General features: G+C 46.1%; 1 protein-coding gene across 2 annotated transcripts in view; it reads right to left on the bottom strand.

The window, feature by feature from the left end:
- slc25a27 (solute carrier family 25 member 27) overlaps positions 1–14,690 on the bottom strand; it is a 43,927-nt gene extending 29,237 nt beyond the window's left edge. The window contains exons 1-4 of one of the 2 annotated variants that reach the window (XM_070885211.1): positions 14,582–14,690; positions 14,266–14,422; positions 11,134–11,322; positions 3,107–3,191 (exon numbers count right to left, since the gene is read on the bottom strand). In XM_070885211.1, coding sequence (XP_070741312.1) covers positions 3,107–3,191; positions 11,134–11,322; positions 14,266–14,365 — 374 coding nt within the window. In that variant the 5' untranslated portion in view covers positions 14,366–14,422; positions 14,582–14,690. The remainder of the gene's footprint in view (positions 1–3,106; positions 3,192–11,133; positions 11,323–14,265; positions 14,423–14,581) is intronic. The other variant, XM_070885212.1, reaches the window with a different exon arrangement.
- Positions 14,691–16,897: the final 2,207 nt, after the last annotated feature.

The raw sequence follows: 16,897 nt of genomic DNA, 5'->3' as shown, positions 1-16,897 counted from the left end.
CTCACGCTGCTCCCGACTCAGCGACGCACCTCCCGACCTCGCGGCCTTTTTATTGGCCTCTCGCCGAACTCACGCTGCTCCCGACTCAGCACTTGCACTCCTCCAGAGTGAGTACAACAGTGGGGCCTTCATCCATCACCTCCCCCTGCCCCTCACCGCCATGCTCTTGGTCTGGAAGATGTTCTCCTCTTCAGTCTCGTCCGTGTCTGAATCTTCTTCTGCATCCTCAGAGTTGGCCCCAGGTTCTGTAAAATATAGCAGAACAGACAAATAGTTAGCAGCAGAGGATAGAGCAGGGTGTGTGGCATGAGTAGGCTCACACAGCGCAGGCAGCAGGCTCATTTGAAGGACCACGATGAATGATAGCACATTGCATCAACCGAAGCATAGCTGACGGAGACATCCCCATGAACCGAAGCATGGCTAGCCTGCGCAGTACTTAACATTTAGCAAAGCCGGACTATGGAATTTGCAGGACTTCTCTCTCTCTCTCTCTCGTGTGGGCCCAGCTTGTGCAGTGGTGGTTGCTTTTCTCCAGGCAGGACCCATCAAAGCAGCGACTCTGTCTTCCAAGTGTGTCAGTGGGTGCAGATTTGCCGGGCCTCCTCCTGTTCGAGTTCTCTCTCTTTTGTTGTGTGCCACTTTCCTCTGCAAAGGTGAAAATATAACTTTTTAAAGAAGGTGTTTTCTGCTGGATGAGACATACAGATGGTCACAATTACAATTCCAGTGAATAAATGAAAATATTACTTACACTAACTATTTGACCAAGGCCCTGACACTTGTTTTGCACTGGCCTACAGACCTCTGGGTGGTCACCATTGCACAGTAATCTTCTCCAAGTTGGTTCCAGCGTTTCTTCATTTCTTTTGGTGAAACTTTTATGTGGCCTCTACTGGTGTCCAGCTCGTGCCATCTGTTCTCAATTACAGTAACTAGTGCCTCTACTTCGTCCTGTGAGAAATTCTTGGTTCTTGAGCCGTGTTGCATATTGCAGCTCTGATTTTTCCATTGAGAATCAAAGTTCTCACACACAACTGGCTCTTTAAAAATGGCCGAATGCAGACTGGGAGGTGTACCTGGGCATGCGCCCATAGGAATCATGTCAAAAACTTCATTTTTCTACAGGACAGGCTGCACACCCCCTCTTGGGTACCGGTTTACTGGCCCGGCCGAAACCCTCCCGGGTGGCGTAGTGTTTTGCCACTAAAGTGGCTACAGAGTTTGTAGCCACTTTAGTGGCTTTAACTGAAGAGGAGGGACTTTGTGACGCATTCAAAAATTGAACGGGGAAACTTTCTACTTTTTTTGGAGTAGTTGGGGCCAAGTAAAAACAGGCGTAACCCTGGCAATATGCCAAAAAAACGGCATTGGGGAAAATTGAGCCCATAGTGTATGATGCTAATCTATTCAGCTTATTCTTTTCTATAATCCTATGAGTGAAATGTACAGCCTTTCACACTCACTCACTCACATACATATCTAGGCATTCAAGTTGGTACTGAACTGCCATTGGAAAACACAGGCATCCAGGACCAAGAAGGATGCTGAGCCTGGCTCAAAACAGTGAGAGCTGTCATTTTCCAAGTTCCAACAAACTGAGTTGCAAAAATAAAGGGGGCCATGCTGATGATACCAGCACAACACAGACGTGCCATGTCGTGCTGACGTGTCACAAAGTCCCTCCTCTTCAGTTAAAGGGGAGCGCCGCTGCAAACTCTGCAGCCACTTTAGTGGCAAAACACTACGCCACCCGGGAGGGTTTCGGGCGGGCCAGTAAATCGGTACCCAAGAGGGGGTGCCAGGCTGCCTGTTGGTGGTCTGACCGAACTCTTGGCCACGATTATCAGGCCGACCTGGCAGTCGGCCGACAATTAAAATAAGATGGTGACCGCGGCAGCGCGCCCTCCCCTTTAAGGGCGGACGCACCGCCCAGGCACACACAGCTTCCCGCAGGGGAAAGCTGTCAGTGTCACCGACCGGAGGTGGTGCCGCTCCTGCGGGGCAATTTCCCACCGGGTAATTTCCTGCGGGCTCGCCGCCAGTCGGAAGGGGGTCGGCGCGTGCCTGATGGGGCGGGAAAATGGGCGGTGCAGAAACCTGTTCCCGCTGCTCCCAGCCCGGGGGCAATTTTGGATGGGTCGACCCATCCATCTGCCCCCAGTCGGTAAGGCCTCTCCGCTCCTTTCCCGCCTCTTACAGGCGGTAATGAAGCTTATAGAGGGGGGGCAATTTCGGCCCCAAGGTGTCTCCTATGAACTAAATTCATCAAATTAATGTGATGGTTTCCTGATTTCTCCTCGTTGTGAGACCCTAACAAATTTGCACGTGTTACCAATCACTTTACCTTATTGAATAGATTTTAGAACAACAGGAGCAGTCTATGCTTTGCAATAATTTTCTATCTACTAAGAAAATGCCTTTGAAGTGGTATCTTACATACCGGACCATAATGTGTGAGAAATCAAGCTGCTTTAACCAAATTTAAAATGACCAGTCACATTTTATATATCTATTTAAAAAATAGACTTTATGATTTAAATTACAACAGATTCTATATTTGTTACACCAGGATGCATTAATGTTTCACACAGCCAGTACTCCCCCCCACCACTCCGCCCCACTCCCCTACCCTCCAGTCATCTTCTGGTTAAAAAAAATCTATTAATAACAAATTATGTACAGAATAGTACCATTTAATTTTAAAAAGCTGCATGGAGAATTGTAAGGAAAGCCAAACAAGTGTCATAATTTACTCAGCGAATGCGATTCCCAAACTGTTGGTAGGATTCCTGGAGTTCCATCTACTAAGAATTAATTTTTGTTCGTTACCATAAACCAGTCAACCTGATAATTTCTTTACAGGCTGAAGCAGCCTAAAGTTAATTCGAATTTAATTGCAATTTTCAGATTGGAAGTTGATTGTAAATTTCTGGCTACCGATCAGAATAAAAAGTATGAAATGACTGCCTTTCCCTTCTGCTTTATACTTTTGAAATTTGTGTAAATTGAGGGTACTTTTAAAGAATTTTTATATATCAACTCATAAATCAAATCTGAGCATGCACATAAAGGATTGCAGGCTTTGTAGTAAACTTATATTTACCACAGTGGGAAATAGCCATCTTCATCCTTGCGAAGTACAGAATCACGGAGCTGTTCATACGTAACCATCCGTACACCTGAATACACTTGTATACACCATAGGAAAAAGATAGGGTGAAAGTGTAAGTAAAGATTATGTTCAGAATACAAACACTAAATGGAAAATGTAACAATCTGCTTTTTGTTTTCTGCACACCAAGCCTTTTTCCAAAGAGCATAAAATATCCAACCCCAAACCCAGTTTTCTTTCTTATTGTGGTCTCACTAGGCCACACATCTCTTGCTGTTGAGAGGATGATGGACAACCTGCTGCCAAGCCTCCAACAATTTTCAACCAACTGTTCTGCGGCACGGTATTAGTGATTCCCTTATTTCTCCCAAGAGGAGATGCCTGGCCTGCACTTGGGATGTACATCTCAACCATGGTGGAATTTGAACTCACATCCCTGTACTCCGTGGTAGTGTACAACACAAACAATTCGATTTGCTGTGTCAGCATAGTTGCTTTGATATCTTGGGTTAGATTTTAACTTCACTGGCAGAAATTCAGTTTCCATTATTCGCAGATTTCTTATCTTCAGTTCAATAATCTTTCTTGTTTACCATGTACGAATGATAAAAAAACATTTCTGGTAGTGCTCTATACAATGATATTCAGTAAAATAAATGATACACTATAAATGGGCACAGTCTTCGATGACATTTTTTTGCCAAATATGCAATGTGATGAGGCAAGACCTGGATAACATTCTGGTTTGGGCTGCTAAGTGGCAAGTAGCATTTGCACCACTCAAGTGCCAGGCAAATACCATCTCCAACAAGAGATAGTCTAACCACTGTCCCTTGACATTCAATGACATTACCATCATCGAATGCCCCACCAGCAACATCCTGGGGGTCACCATTGACCAGAAACTTAACTGGACCAGCCACATAAACACTGTGGCTACAAGAGCAGGTCAGAGGCAGCGAGTGACTCATCTCCTGACTCCACAAAGCCTTTTCACCATCTAAAAGGCACAAATCAGGACTGTAATGGAATACTCTCCACTTGCCTAGATGCCTTTTGTTTTTTCCAACAACACTCAAAAAGCTCGACAGGACAAAGTGGCCCGTTTAATTGGCACCCCATCCACCACCTTAAATACTCGCTCCCTATACCATCTACAAGATTGTTATAAATAACCAATTTATGGTTATCTCTGGTCACTTTAAATAATCAGGTTCAAGTGCAAACCAATATGATGGGTATATTGTGTTTAATCAGAGTTTAAGACAGAATATAACGCATTAGTTATATAGCAAAAACATACAACCGTAACAAGTAGCTGGTGCCGATCGTATCAGACAGACAGTTGGCACACATGAGCAGTTCTTTGAGTGGCCTCTCTTCCTTTCGTCTAGAGCCTATTGCTCTCACCTCCACTATCTGAGAGGACAAGCCCTCAGGAGGTTACTTTTATTCTCTTTTTAGGGGTGGGCCTGGAATGGGATATTGACAAAACCTACTGACCTCAGTACCGAATGCGGCATCAAGTTCTTTGTCTCAATTCTTGAATGAAAGCCCTCCCTAAAGATGTCTCATGATCTTGTTCACATGTCTTTCCTGTTTGTACTTTCTAAAGGTTCTTCCTTTGAAATTTGTGTCTTATCTCCCTAGTTCCTATCCTCTCAGGTACAATTAGTACAAAGCCTGGCCCTGTACTCTCTCAATCATGAGACCCAAACCCGAGCTGTCTTACATAAATCGGTTGTTAGCTTCTACACGACCTAGCAAACTGCTCCATTCTGAGATTGTGTTTACCCTAACCTTCCCAAATTCCTTCCATTTTACGTCTTTCTATACTAATTAACTTTTACTTATCTTCGTGAGCAGTTCTGTTAAGCCAACTTCAATTTCTACTGTAGCATTATACATAAGACACATAAACAAGGTTCAAGTCTTAACTTAAAAACAGATAATCGCTTGGCAACAAGCAGATTGTATATTGCTGTCACAGTACAGAATGCAATAATAAGAACACAAGAACATAAGAATTAGGAGCAGGAGTAGGCCATTCGGCCCCTCAAGCCTGCTCTGCCATTCAGTGAGATCATGGCTGTTTCCCTGCACTATCTCCATATCCCTTGATTTGATTAATATCCAAAAATCTATCAATCGCCATCTTGAATATACTGACAGTGCTCTGAGGTAAAGAATTCTAAAGATTCACCACCCTCCGAGTGAAGAAGTTTCTCATCTCAGTCCTCAATGGCTGACCTCTTATTCTGAGACTGTGACCCTCTGGTTCTATACTCCTCAGCCAGAGGAAACATCCTCCCTGCATCTACCCTGTCAAGCCCTGTAAGAATGTTGTATGTTTCAATGATATCACCTCTCATTCTTCTAAACTCTAGAAAATATAGGCCTAGTCTATCCTCATAAGGCAATCCCCCCATCCCAGGAATCAGTCTGGTGAACCATCATTGCACTCCCTCAATGGCAAGTATATCCTTTCTTAGGTAAGGAGACCAAACCCGTACACAATACACCAGGTGCAGACTCACCAGGACCCTATAAAATTGCAATAAAATGTCATTACTCTTATACTCAAATCCTCTTTGTAATAAAGGCCAACATACCATTAGCTTTCTTAATTGCTTGCTGTACCTGCATGTTAGCTTTCAGTGATTCTTGTACAAGGACACCCAGGTCCTTTTGAACACCAACATTTCCCAATCTCTCACCATTTAAAAAATACTCTGCTTTTCTATTTTTCCTACCAAAGTGGATAATTTCACATTTCTCCACATTATATTCCATTTGCCATGTTCTTGCCCACTCACGTAGCTTGTCTATATCCCCTTGAAGCCTCTTTGTATCCTGCTCATAACTTACATTCACATCTAGCTTTGTATCATCAGCAAACTTGGATAATACAGTAAACTCTCGTTTACCCGGATTGTTTGGGGATTCGGCAACTCCGGGTAAACGAATTTTCCAATAGGACGAGTTTACATAAATCACAAAAAATATTAAAAGAAAAAACAATCACATTTACCTTAGGACAGCATTACTTACCTCTCTGCAGTCAGTATAGGTTGGACTACCCGTATTTACAGGCGGTCAATGCGGGGCGTACGGGACTCAAAAAGCGGGCCGGTGTGGCAACCAGGGGCATTGCACACCGGCGCAGCTGCTCCGGGTGGTACTGCTCAGTGCCGCTGCAAAACTGACCCCGGAGACCCCCGCGGGGCGCTGGAGGCTGACCGCCCACCCAGAAGACCTCACCGCCGTCACTGCCACCCCTCCGGAATGTGAAAGACCAGCAGATCCGCCCTGTGGAGTGCTGGGTGGCTAATCATGGTTCAGTAAGAAGGTAAGTAAAGTGTATAGTTTGCACAGCTTAAAGCAAGTAATAATGTTCACTACTGCTTGTATTTGTTATGTAGCCAATGATCCTCTCATTTTTGTTTAGTTGCCGAATCTCGCAATATTTTAAATTCCGTTACGGCGGGTTTTCCGTTACATTCGTATCCGGGTAAACAAGAGTTTACTGTATTACATTTGATCCCCTCATCCAAATCATTGATATAGATTGAGTGTGGCTGGGGCCCAAACACCGATCCTTGCGGCAACCCACTATTTACAGCCTGCCAACCCGAAAATGACCCGTTTATTCCTACTATGTTTTCTGTCGATTAGCCAATCCTTAATCCATACTAGTATATTACCCCCAATCCCATGAGCCCTAATTGTGTTCAATAACCTCGTGTGGCACCTTATCGAATGCCTTCTGAAAATCCAAATACACATCCACTTCTTCCGTGAAGATAGACAAAAGGGATAGAATTTCCTTTCAAATTGCCCATTTACTGCCTGTTTTCATAAAAAAATGTAAATTACCGCCCGCAATTAGCGCAGCAGTAATTTGGGCCAATCATTACCGTCGGCATTCTCCAAAGTGGGCGGGCGCTTTGGAGATCAAAAAAAGTCGGAAAATTACCTCCCAGCCCTAAATTCCATTAAAATCTGTTTTTGAAGGCCCACTACCGCCCTTTATCTCTGCGCTGGATTCCGCCCATTTCTGGAGTACTTACCTGACTTGGGCCCAGCCTTATGACTCCCTCCATTTTGCTTGCAGGTTGCTAGCCCCATTCCATCCAGCAACAATGACTGCCCGACACAAGTTTAACCCCCCCCACCCCCACCCTCCGAATAAAGCATCAGCCATTTGGTTAACCATTTGCCACAATTTTCAGTTAATGTTACCACTTTCGGACTGTCTCTGAAACAATTTTTACAACTTTAGTTAACTATTTCCCACATTAGTCGGTCATTGAATTACCACTGAGGCGAGGTAGCCATTTTGTTACTGGCAGATGGCAGCATTATTCCCCGCGATTTAAACCGGTCTGCCTCCATAGGTTTCAGGGACTCCCTGCCCGCTTTCCACTGGGCGGCCTGTCCGATTCAGGTACCGTTCAATGCCTCTTGCCTTCCTCTTACCAGTGCCGTGCACCCAGCTAAGGCTGGTGGCTGGCCCGCAGAGATAGCAGTCGGAAAGCGGTCTCCAGCCAACGGCTGTACCTCCGCCAGACAAAGCGGCAGCTGCTCACCGTTGGTAGCACCCTGTTCCGCTCCTCCGGCCTATGCAGACGTTGTTTACCTGGGCCAGTTCCGACGTTGCCTCCCTAAGTTATACCCGAATTACTATACCGGATACCCGCTGCCCGGCAGATGAAGCGTCCTTTCAACGCCGTCCCTCATTTGATCGGGGGCGGACTACCGTCGTAGCAGACACCAGGGCTTAATATACCCCCACAAATCACTCCCCTGGCTGCCCCTGTTCTGTGTCATCTTCATACCATCACAACAAAAATCTCTGACCCCTGCACAACAACCTCAGCTCACTCCCTTCCCTATCGACATAATTTTAAAAACGACACCAAAAATACACCCTCAATCCTGGCTACAGATTGTGATGCACCCCCTTGGCGCCTATTTAACCTGACAACACTTATTGTAACCAACCGCAGCCGCAAATTGAAGTGGCAACTCATTAACTAATGTCTGTCGTATCAATTTATCAACTAGTTTCTGTAATAGCAACTCATTACCCGATTGCTGTATTCACCCAGTTCATGTGCAGCAAATCATAAACTGACTGGCTAATGTTATGGAACCGTGGGCCCCTTTCCCTGGCCACTGCACCAGGCTGTCCTGTTGTCTGCACATGTGTGGGGTCACCCTTGACCCCGAAAACGCAGGAGAATGGCTGTGCATGCGCAGACAGCCGAATCAAGCCCTTTCAGACAGCTGCTCAGCTTTCCTTTATACATGAAAGCTGATTGCCAACTTTGGTCCCGCTTTGGCCGCCTGCTGCACTTCGCTCCACACTGCCGCTGCCATAGACCATCCGAAAACCTCGGGAGTACGCACCAGCGGCATTCCGGTGGTTCAAAAAGACGCAACTGCCGGAATACTGCTAAGGATCGGGCGGGGACGATCTCCATGCAATTTCTAGCCCAAAGTATGTTTAATTTCTCTGCCATTTCCTTATTCACCATTATAATTTCTCCTGTCTCAGCCTGTAGGGGACACACATTTACTTTTCCTTTTTACATACCTGTAGAAGCTTTTACAGTCTGTTTTTGTGTCTCGCGCTAGTTTACTCTCATATTCTATTTTCACTTTCTTTATCAATTTCTTGGTCCTCCTTTGCTAAATTCTAAAATCCTCCCAATCCTCAGGCTTACTGCTCTTTTTGGCAACATTATAAGCCTCTTCCTTTGATCTAATACTATCTTTAACTTCTCTTGTTTGCCACGATTGGACCACTTTTCCTGTGAGGTTTTTGTACCTTAAAGGAATGTATGTTTGTTGTAAATTATGTATTAATTCTTTAAATGCTAGCCATTGCTTATCTACGGTCATACCTTTTAATGTAGGGTAGCAATAACATCCGTAGGAAACCAAAACATTTGCACATTCCAAGCATCTATCTAGTCATTCTAATACTAGTCTGAGGAGACTTTTTGCCTCCAGTTCTAACACAACCATGTGAACACAGCATTATTTGCGTCTGTTTCATTCACATAACCATATGTTTTTAGATATCCCTAATTTCTAACAAGATGCACTGCAGCAACTCTCCAAGGCTTCTTCTACAGCACCTCCCAAACCTGCAACTTCTACCACCTAGAAGGACAAGGGCTGCATACGCACGAGAACACCATCATTTCCAAGTTATCCTCCAAATCACATACCATCTGACTTGGAAATATATTCCCTATTCTTTCATTGTCACTGGGTCAAAATCCCAGGAAGTCCCTTCCTAACAAAACTGTGGGAGTACCTTCACCACACGGACTGCAGCGGTTCAAGGCGGTGACGCACCACCTTTTCCAGCGCAATTAGTGTTGGGTAATAAATGCTGGCCTTGCCAGCGAAGCCCACATTCCGTGAATGAATAAAAAAAATAATGTCAAAATCTGTCACTGTTGCAAAAATATGACCACAATAAAAAGGTATACACTGTTCTCTTACCCCATGATTATAGATGGCACCTCTTTAAAACTTTCTGAAAATTTAACCAGTAGAATTTATTACATACACACCATACTTTCTAATACAAATTACCTAAAAAATACTGAAAAGACAAATACCATTTGTAGTCCAAGGAAATTAGTCTAAACTGATTGTGGTGTCATTTTGGCAATGTAATTGTAGCAAAATTATTTTTTAGCTTTGCATTCTTTAGAAAATATACTTTTGCTTAATTTTAAAAGTGCAAACAATTTTAATGTTATTTCAAAAAAAATAAAGTCAATGTTATCCTGGGTTGTGACCCAGTGTGGTTGATGTCTATGATTCTGAATCTTGCACTTCTCCTCAGAGGAGATGCAAAACTCAGGCCATGTCCTTCCTTACTGAGAGGAAGTCAATCCAGCTGTTCCTGTGTGAATTTAGAATCATTGGAGAGGGCTGAGGTGCTTGAAATGAATTAAGTCTCCCCCCACCCCACAGCCAGATGGGGTTGTCGGGAGTTGTAACTATGCCTGTACAAACAATGCTTAGCAAATACGGTCAGACAGCAGGTTGGTAGGAATTATCTGCCCAGTTCCCAACAGCCTTGTTGGGAGTACCAGGAAAGTTCCTCCACACGTATCTATCCTTCAAGAAAAGAATGAGACTTAAAACATTTTTTTTCCAAGTTTCTATTTTTGTGAAAAGCTAATTAAAAGCAGAGGCTCCTTCTACACGGCAAACATATGTAGATAGAGAGGGGGAAACTTTGTAGAAGCTTTGCTCCCCAAATTAAAGGGCAGGGTACAGTCCACTATCGAGCAGACTGTACATGGCCTTTCGAAGGAATAGGCTTGGTGAGGCAAACACTTTAGTTCCATCCCTTCTATTTCCCTGGATGGGGTGTCTAGAACTAGGTGACACAGTCTCAGGATAAGGGGTTGGCCATTTAAGACCGAGATGAGGAGGAATTCCTTCACTCTGAGGGTTGTGAATCTTTGGAATTCGCAACCAAAGAGCTGTGGTTGCTGAATCGTTGCGTATGTTCAAGGCTGAGATCGATAGATTTTTGGACTCTAGTGGAACCAAGAGATTTGGTGATCGGGTAGGAAAATGGAGTTGAAGTTGAAGATCAGCCATGATCTTATTGAATGGACGAGGAGGCACGAGTGGCGTATGGCCTACTCCTGCTTCTAATTTTTAAGTTCTTATGTTGTTAACTAAATCAGGGTGACGCTGTAGAAAACAACTGCTACCTGAACAGAAAATCTGACTTTCTAAGAGAAACTTAAGCTTAATTTCTTGCTTTTCTGCCATGTTGTAGCAAATGCTGTCACAGATAGCGGAGAAATGAATATGCCACTCAACATGTGCTCCAGTTATGTATAATCCAAGAGAAATCTGTACATTCAGTAAATGGGAACACAAATGGCACAACAGTGAAATAACATTTCTGTTACTTAGGCAATAATTAATACATTAAAAATAAAAAGCTCTGTTGAATCTAGTCAGATAATTACCGAAATGCCTGTAGATAGCAGGAGTAACACCATGCCATAGTTTAAACAGGCCCTCTTCTTTCACTATTCCAATTGCTGTCTGGATCATCCCCCTGTAAGGCCTTGCTGTTTTATCATCTCTATGACGATGGCGAACTGCTTCCCCTTGAATTTGAAGTCTCGTTTTAGTCAAATCAAGTGGAAAAGTTACTAAGAACAAAGAAGTAAATTAGAAATCAGTCATTGATGGGTCACGGAAGTAGCAAGGCAAATAAATTGGAATCCAGCTATTCCAAATATTACTGTTTTGTTAACATCCTGTAAAACGCAACCCTGGAATGACAAAGGGATAAAGTGAAATCTTTCTGCACTATCAGATCACAAAGGAACAACTGATCTGCTCCAAATCCAGTGATGGTGAAGGTCTTGGGTCTGGAATTCTGCTAGAAATTCTGGGGCGCTTTTACCCGTGTTTGCTCCACAGAAACATAACAAGAGGAGAAACTTCTTCACTCAGAGAGTTGTTAACCTGTGGAATTCTCTTCCGCAGAGTTGTTGATGCCAGTTCGTTAGATATATACAAGAGGAAGTTGGATATGGCCCTTACGGCTAAATGGATCAAGGGCTATGGAGAGAAAGCAGGAAAGGGGTACTGAGGTGAATGATCAGCCATGATCATATTGAATGCTGGTGCAGGCTCAAATGGCCGAATGCCCTACTCCTCTATTTCCTCTGTTTCTATGTATGTTTCAAGACAGCTACAATCACCAGATTAAACAGAGAAATAGTCTCACTCATGAGGAATATATGATCTAGGTCCTGGACATTCTTTTTTCCTATGCTTGATGGAGGGGGTGGGGGGAGGATAACAATCTTAATCTCATCACGTAACTTAAAAGATTGTCACTGGCTTAAAGTTCTATTTGCACTATCACTAATCTTAATATTATCCAATATAAAACCTTCCAAAAATGCAGAATATATTTGCTAGAAAAATGTCACGGTATAAGTAGTCACATTTCAAACTCTCAGTTGCTTCGGTACTAAAATCAAGTGTATTCGGTTTATTAAATGTCACCGTAACAGCTCTATTAAAATTCATATGACCCATTTACATTGTTGAGATAAAAACAAATTCAACTCAGCAAAGAACTTTGTGAACATTACAATGCAAATGTTGTATGTTTACTTACGTAACAATGGTCACACTTCAAAAGTAATCCATCAGTTGTCAAGCACTTTAGGACATTAAGTTCTTTCTTTTGACAATAACAACTTGTATTTATATAGCACCTTTAACATAGAGAATCGTCCCAAAGCACTCTCAGGTACATCATGTCTGGTATGCTCACGTAAATCACTTGGACTGGGCTAGAACTGGTGTCCTTGTCCTTATCAGTGTTGCAAGCGAGACCATAAAGATCACAATAAAAATGTTTGCAATGTTCCACAAACTGTGAATGGACAAAGCTGCATCCTTTTTATATTTAAAGCAGGTGTAAGGCATGTGTATTTTCTAAGTCTCTCCAGCAACTCACCTTTATCCAGTTCTGAAATATTTTCCTGTGATCCAAAACTCGTCTGCCCGTGTCCTAACTCGCAGCAAGTCCCGTTCACCCATCATCCCTGTGTTCGTTGACCTACATTGGCTTCCGGTTAAGTAATGCCTCGATTTCAAAATTCTCATCCCTGTTTTCAAATTCCTCCATGGCCTCGCCCCTCCCTATCTCTGTAATCTCCTCCAGTCCCACAACCCCCTCCCCCCCCCGCCCCACCGACCGGCGAGATGTCTGCGCTCCTCTAATTCTGTCCTCTTGAGCATCCTTGATTATAATCGCTCAACCATTGGTGGCCGTGCCTTCTGTTGCCTAGACCCTAAGCTCTGGAACTCCCTGCCTAAATCTCTCTACCTCACTTTCCTCCTTCAAGACGCTCCTTAATACTTACCTCTTTGACCAAGCTTTTGGTCACCTGCTCTAATTTCTACTTCTGCAGCTCGGTGTCAACATTTTTAATCTCATAATACTCCTGTGAAGCGCCTTGGGACATTTCACTACGTTAAAAGGTGCTATATAAATACAAGTTGCTGTTGTTACAGTATTCATCATCTGCTCATTTGAGTCGATCCTTCTTTGCACCCAACATTCAACTGTTCCGCATTCAAAAGGAACTTCAGGAATCTCAGCTTGCATTCTCAAAAGCTCTCCCTACTCTATTGTTCTGGCTATGTATCACAGCATTCTTATTGCTTTTATAACTGGCTCTCCACATTTTCCCAACATTGAAGTTGACAAGTCTGGTATTTCCAGGTCTCTTTCTAAGTCTCCCTATACTGATTCTATGCCCTTCATTTTATACTTATGCCACTCATTTTTGTGTCTGCTTTACATTTGTGAGTGCTAACATTCATTTGACACGTATATGTCCACTTGTATAACAGATCTAAATCTTTATGCAAATCATTATCTGCATTCTCTTTCTCTCCCACTCTCCGTGTTAGCATCTATGAATTTGCAAAATGTACAATATTTGTTGCATCAAGATCACTATTATAGTTAGCAAAAGGGCAATGAACACTGATCTCTGTAATACCTCACTCATACTGAGTTTTTTTATCCAAGTTATCTAGTTATATGTTTTACTCTGCATTCCCATGATTTTTAGCTTTATTAGTATTTTCCGTAAAACCTTATAAAAAGGCTACGTTTTACATCATAGCTAATTTCACAATTTTTCAAAGCTGTCAGGAGTTTGTTGAGCAGAATATTCCTTCTAAATCTATGTTGGTAATTTCTTCCTCAGCTGCTGCAGTGGAGTTTTCCTTCAGTAGTTTTCCATTATTTTATCCACTTTTGATGGTACATTACGGGCCTGTATTTGCCCAGGTCTGTGTTTGCTTGCTTCCAACCTGCTGAACTTTTCCAATATCCAATGACTCTTATGACAATAACCAAATGCTCCACAAATCTCCCCTCCCCCTGGATTTGATTGGTATGTATGTGGTATGGGGGAAATGACGCCAGGAGTTTGTTGTATTTATATGCTGGATTGTTAATGAAAGCGCAACATTTTAGCACCAGACCCAACGACTATCTGAAAACTCTTGGACACTGGTGCTTACAATAAACAAACAAAGAGGACAAAACGTTGCACCTGTTTCTGCTACGCCGGCGGCGCAGGCCGTCAGCATGAACTTGGCCAGAAGAGAGCGCCTGGCCCGGGCAGGCTGCCCGCCGCCTTCCTCCGAGCTCATCGCGGCCGGGCAGGACGGGACTGAGGGCGCAGGCACGGCACCAGCAACCTAAAAGAACTTAAAACACCAGATTATTTTAAATGCATCTTTAAAACACAAAACTGGCTGAAGCAACAAAGCGAACGGCTGTTTTGGACTTTGCAATTCCCCGCCCCCACAAAAAGATCAGTCTTACAGTAAATGTTAAAGATAAAATGCAACCAAAATGTGCCTCACCCTCAAAGCTCCCTCCTACCCGATGTGTGAGTGAGGCAGGAGCATATCACCTTGACAGCTGCAGAAGGCCGCTGGGACTTGGTGTTGGTGGTAAACCACAATGAACAACAGATTCCACTAGAGGGGGAAACAGAATATCAGCTTGATGTTCAGCTAAACTCTTTCGTTGCAAATTGCCAGCTGGAAAACTTATTCGGTTTATATCCCCATGTACCACATAATCTCTAATGCAATGCAATTTTTGCACAATTCAAATGAAAGGTTGCTAAAGATCACCGGGGAAAAAAATTGAGATTTAAAAAAAATTCAGATAGCTGTGATATGAAACTGAAAGTAACATAGGAATTTTGCTGGCTGGACTGGTGCAAAAACTACAGGGAACTACAGTGGCACATTTGTTCAGCAACCACTTAACCTCCAGCAGGAATCAGCCTATTTAGCATCGGCTGGTAAAAGGTCACCAACTCTGGTTGGAAGCAAAAACTCCCCGTCATTTTATTTTTGGGTGCGCAGTCCCTTTAAGGACAAGGGAAGAACGGGGAGGTGGCTGGGGGCGAGAGAGGGCGATGGGGAAGAGGCAAGGGCGTGGGGGAAAAGAGGGTGGGGAAGGGGGGGGAAAAGAGGGTGGGGAAGGGGGGGGGAAAAGAGGGTGGGGAAGGGGGGGGGAAAAGAGGGTGGGGAAGGGGGGGGGGAAAAGAGGGTGGGGAAGGGGGGGGGAAAAGAGGGTGGGGAAGGGGGGGGGGAAAAGAGGGTGGGGAAGGGGGGGGGGAAAAGAGGGTGGGGAAGGGGGGGGGGGAAAAGAGGGTGGGGAAGGGGGGGGGGGAAAAGAGGGTGGGGAAGGGGGGGGGGGAAAAGAGGGTGGGGAAGGGGGGGGGGGAAAAGAGGGTGGGGAAGGGGGGTGGGGAAGGGGGGGGGGAAAAGAGGGTGGGGAAGGGGGGAAAAGAGGGTGGGGAAGGGGGGGGGAAAAGAGGGTGGGGAAGGGGGGGGGAAAGAGGGTGGGGAAGGGGGGGGGAAAAGAGGGTGGGGAAGGGGGGGGGGAAAAGAGGGTGGGGAAGGGGGGGGGAAAAGAGGGGGGGGGAAAAGAGGGTGGGGAAGGGGGGGGGAAAAGAGGGTGGGGAAGGGGGGGGGGGGGAAGAGGGTGGGGAAGGGGGGGGGAAAAGAGGGTGGGGAAGGGGGGGGGGAAAGAGGGTGGGGAAGGGGGGGGGGAAAAGAGGGTGGGGAAGGGGGGGGGAAAGAGGGTGGGGAAGGGGGGGGGGAAAAGAGGGTGGGGAAGGGGGGGGGGAGAAAGAGGGTGGGGAAGGGGGGGAGAAAAGAGGGTGGGGAAGGGGGGGGAAAAGAGGGTGGGGAAGGGGGGGGAGAAAAGAGGGTGGGGAAGGGGGGGGAAAGAGGGTGGGGAAGGGGGGGGGAAAGAGGGGGGGAAGGGGGGGGAAAAGAGGGTGGGGAAGGGGGGGGAAAAGAGGGTGGGGAAGGGGGGGGGAAAAGAGGGTGGGGAAGGGGGGGGGAAAAGAGGGTGGGGAAGGGGGGGGAAAAGAGGGTGGGGAAGGGGGGGGGAAAGAGGTGGGGAAGGGGGGGGGAAAGAGGGTGGGGGAAGGGGGGGGGGAAGAGGGTGGGGAAGGGGGGGGGAAAAGAGGGTGGGGAAGGGGGGGGAAAAGAGGGTGGGGAAGGGGGGGGAAGAGGGTGGGGAGGGGGGAAAAGAGGGTGGGGAAGGGGGGGAAAGAGGGTGGGGAAGGGGGGGGGAAAGAGGGTGGGGAAGGGGGGGGGGAAAAGAGGGTGGGGAAGGGGGGGGGAAAAGAGGGTGGGAGGGGGGGGAAAGAGGGTGGGGAGGGGGGGAAAAGAGGGTGGGGAAGGGGGGGGAAAAGAGGGTGGGAAAAGAGGGTGGGGAAGGGGGGGAAAAGAGGGCGGGGAAGGGGGGGAAAAGAGGGCGGGGAAGGGGGGGGAAAAGAGGGGGGGAAAAGAGGGCGGGGAAGGGGGGGGAAAGAGGGCGGGGAAGGGGGGGAAAAGAGGGCGGGGAAGGGGGGGGGGAAAGAGGGCGGGGAAGGGGGGGGGAAAGAGGGCGGGGAAGGGGGGGGAAAGAGGGCGGGGAAGGGGGGGGGAAAAGAGGGCGGGGAAGGGGGGGGAAAGAGGGCGGGGAAGGGGGGGGAAAAGAGGGCGGGGAAGGGGGGGGAAAAGAGGGCGGGGAAGGGGGGGGGAAAGAGGGCGGGGAAAAGAGGGTGGGGAAGGGGGGGAAAAGAGGGTGGGGAAGGGGGGGAAAAGAGGGTGGGGAAGGGGGGAAAAGAGGGCGGGGAAGGGGGGGAAAAGAGGGCGGGGAAGGGGGGG

The sequence above is a fragment of the Pristiophorus japonicus genome, chromosome 7 (assembly GCF_044704955.1).
Source record: "Pristiophorus japonicus isolate sPriJap1 chromosome 7, sPriJap1.hap1, whole genome shotgun sequence".
Lineage (NCBI taxonomy): Eukaryota > Metazoa > Chordata > Chondrichthyes > Pristiophoridae > Pristiophorus > Pristiophorus japonicus.
This window is presented reverse-complemented; position numbering and strand designations above follow the sequence as displayed.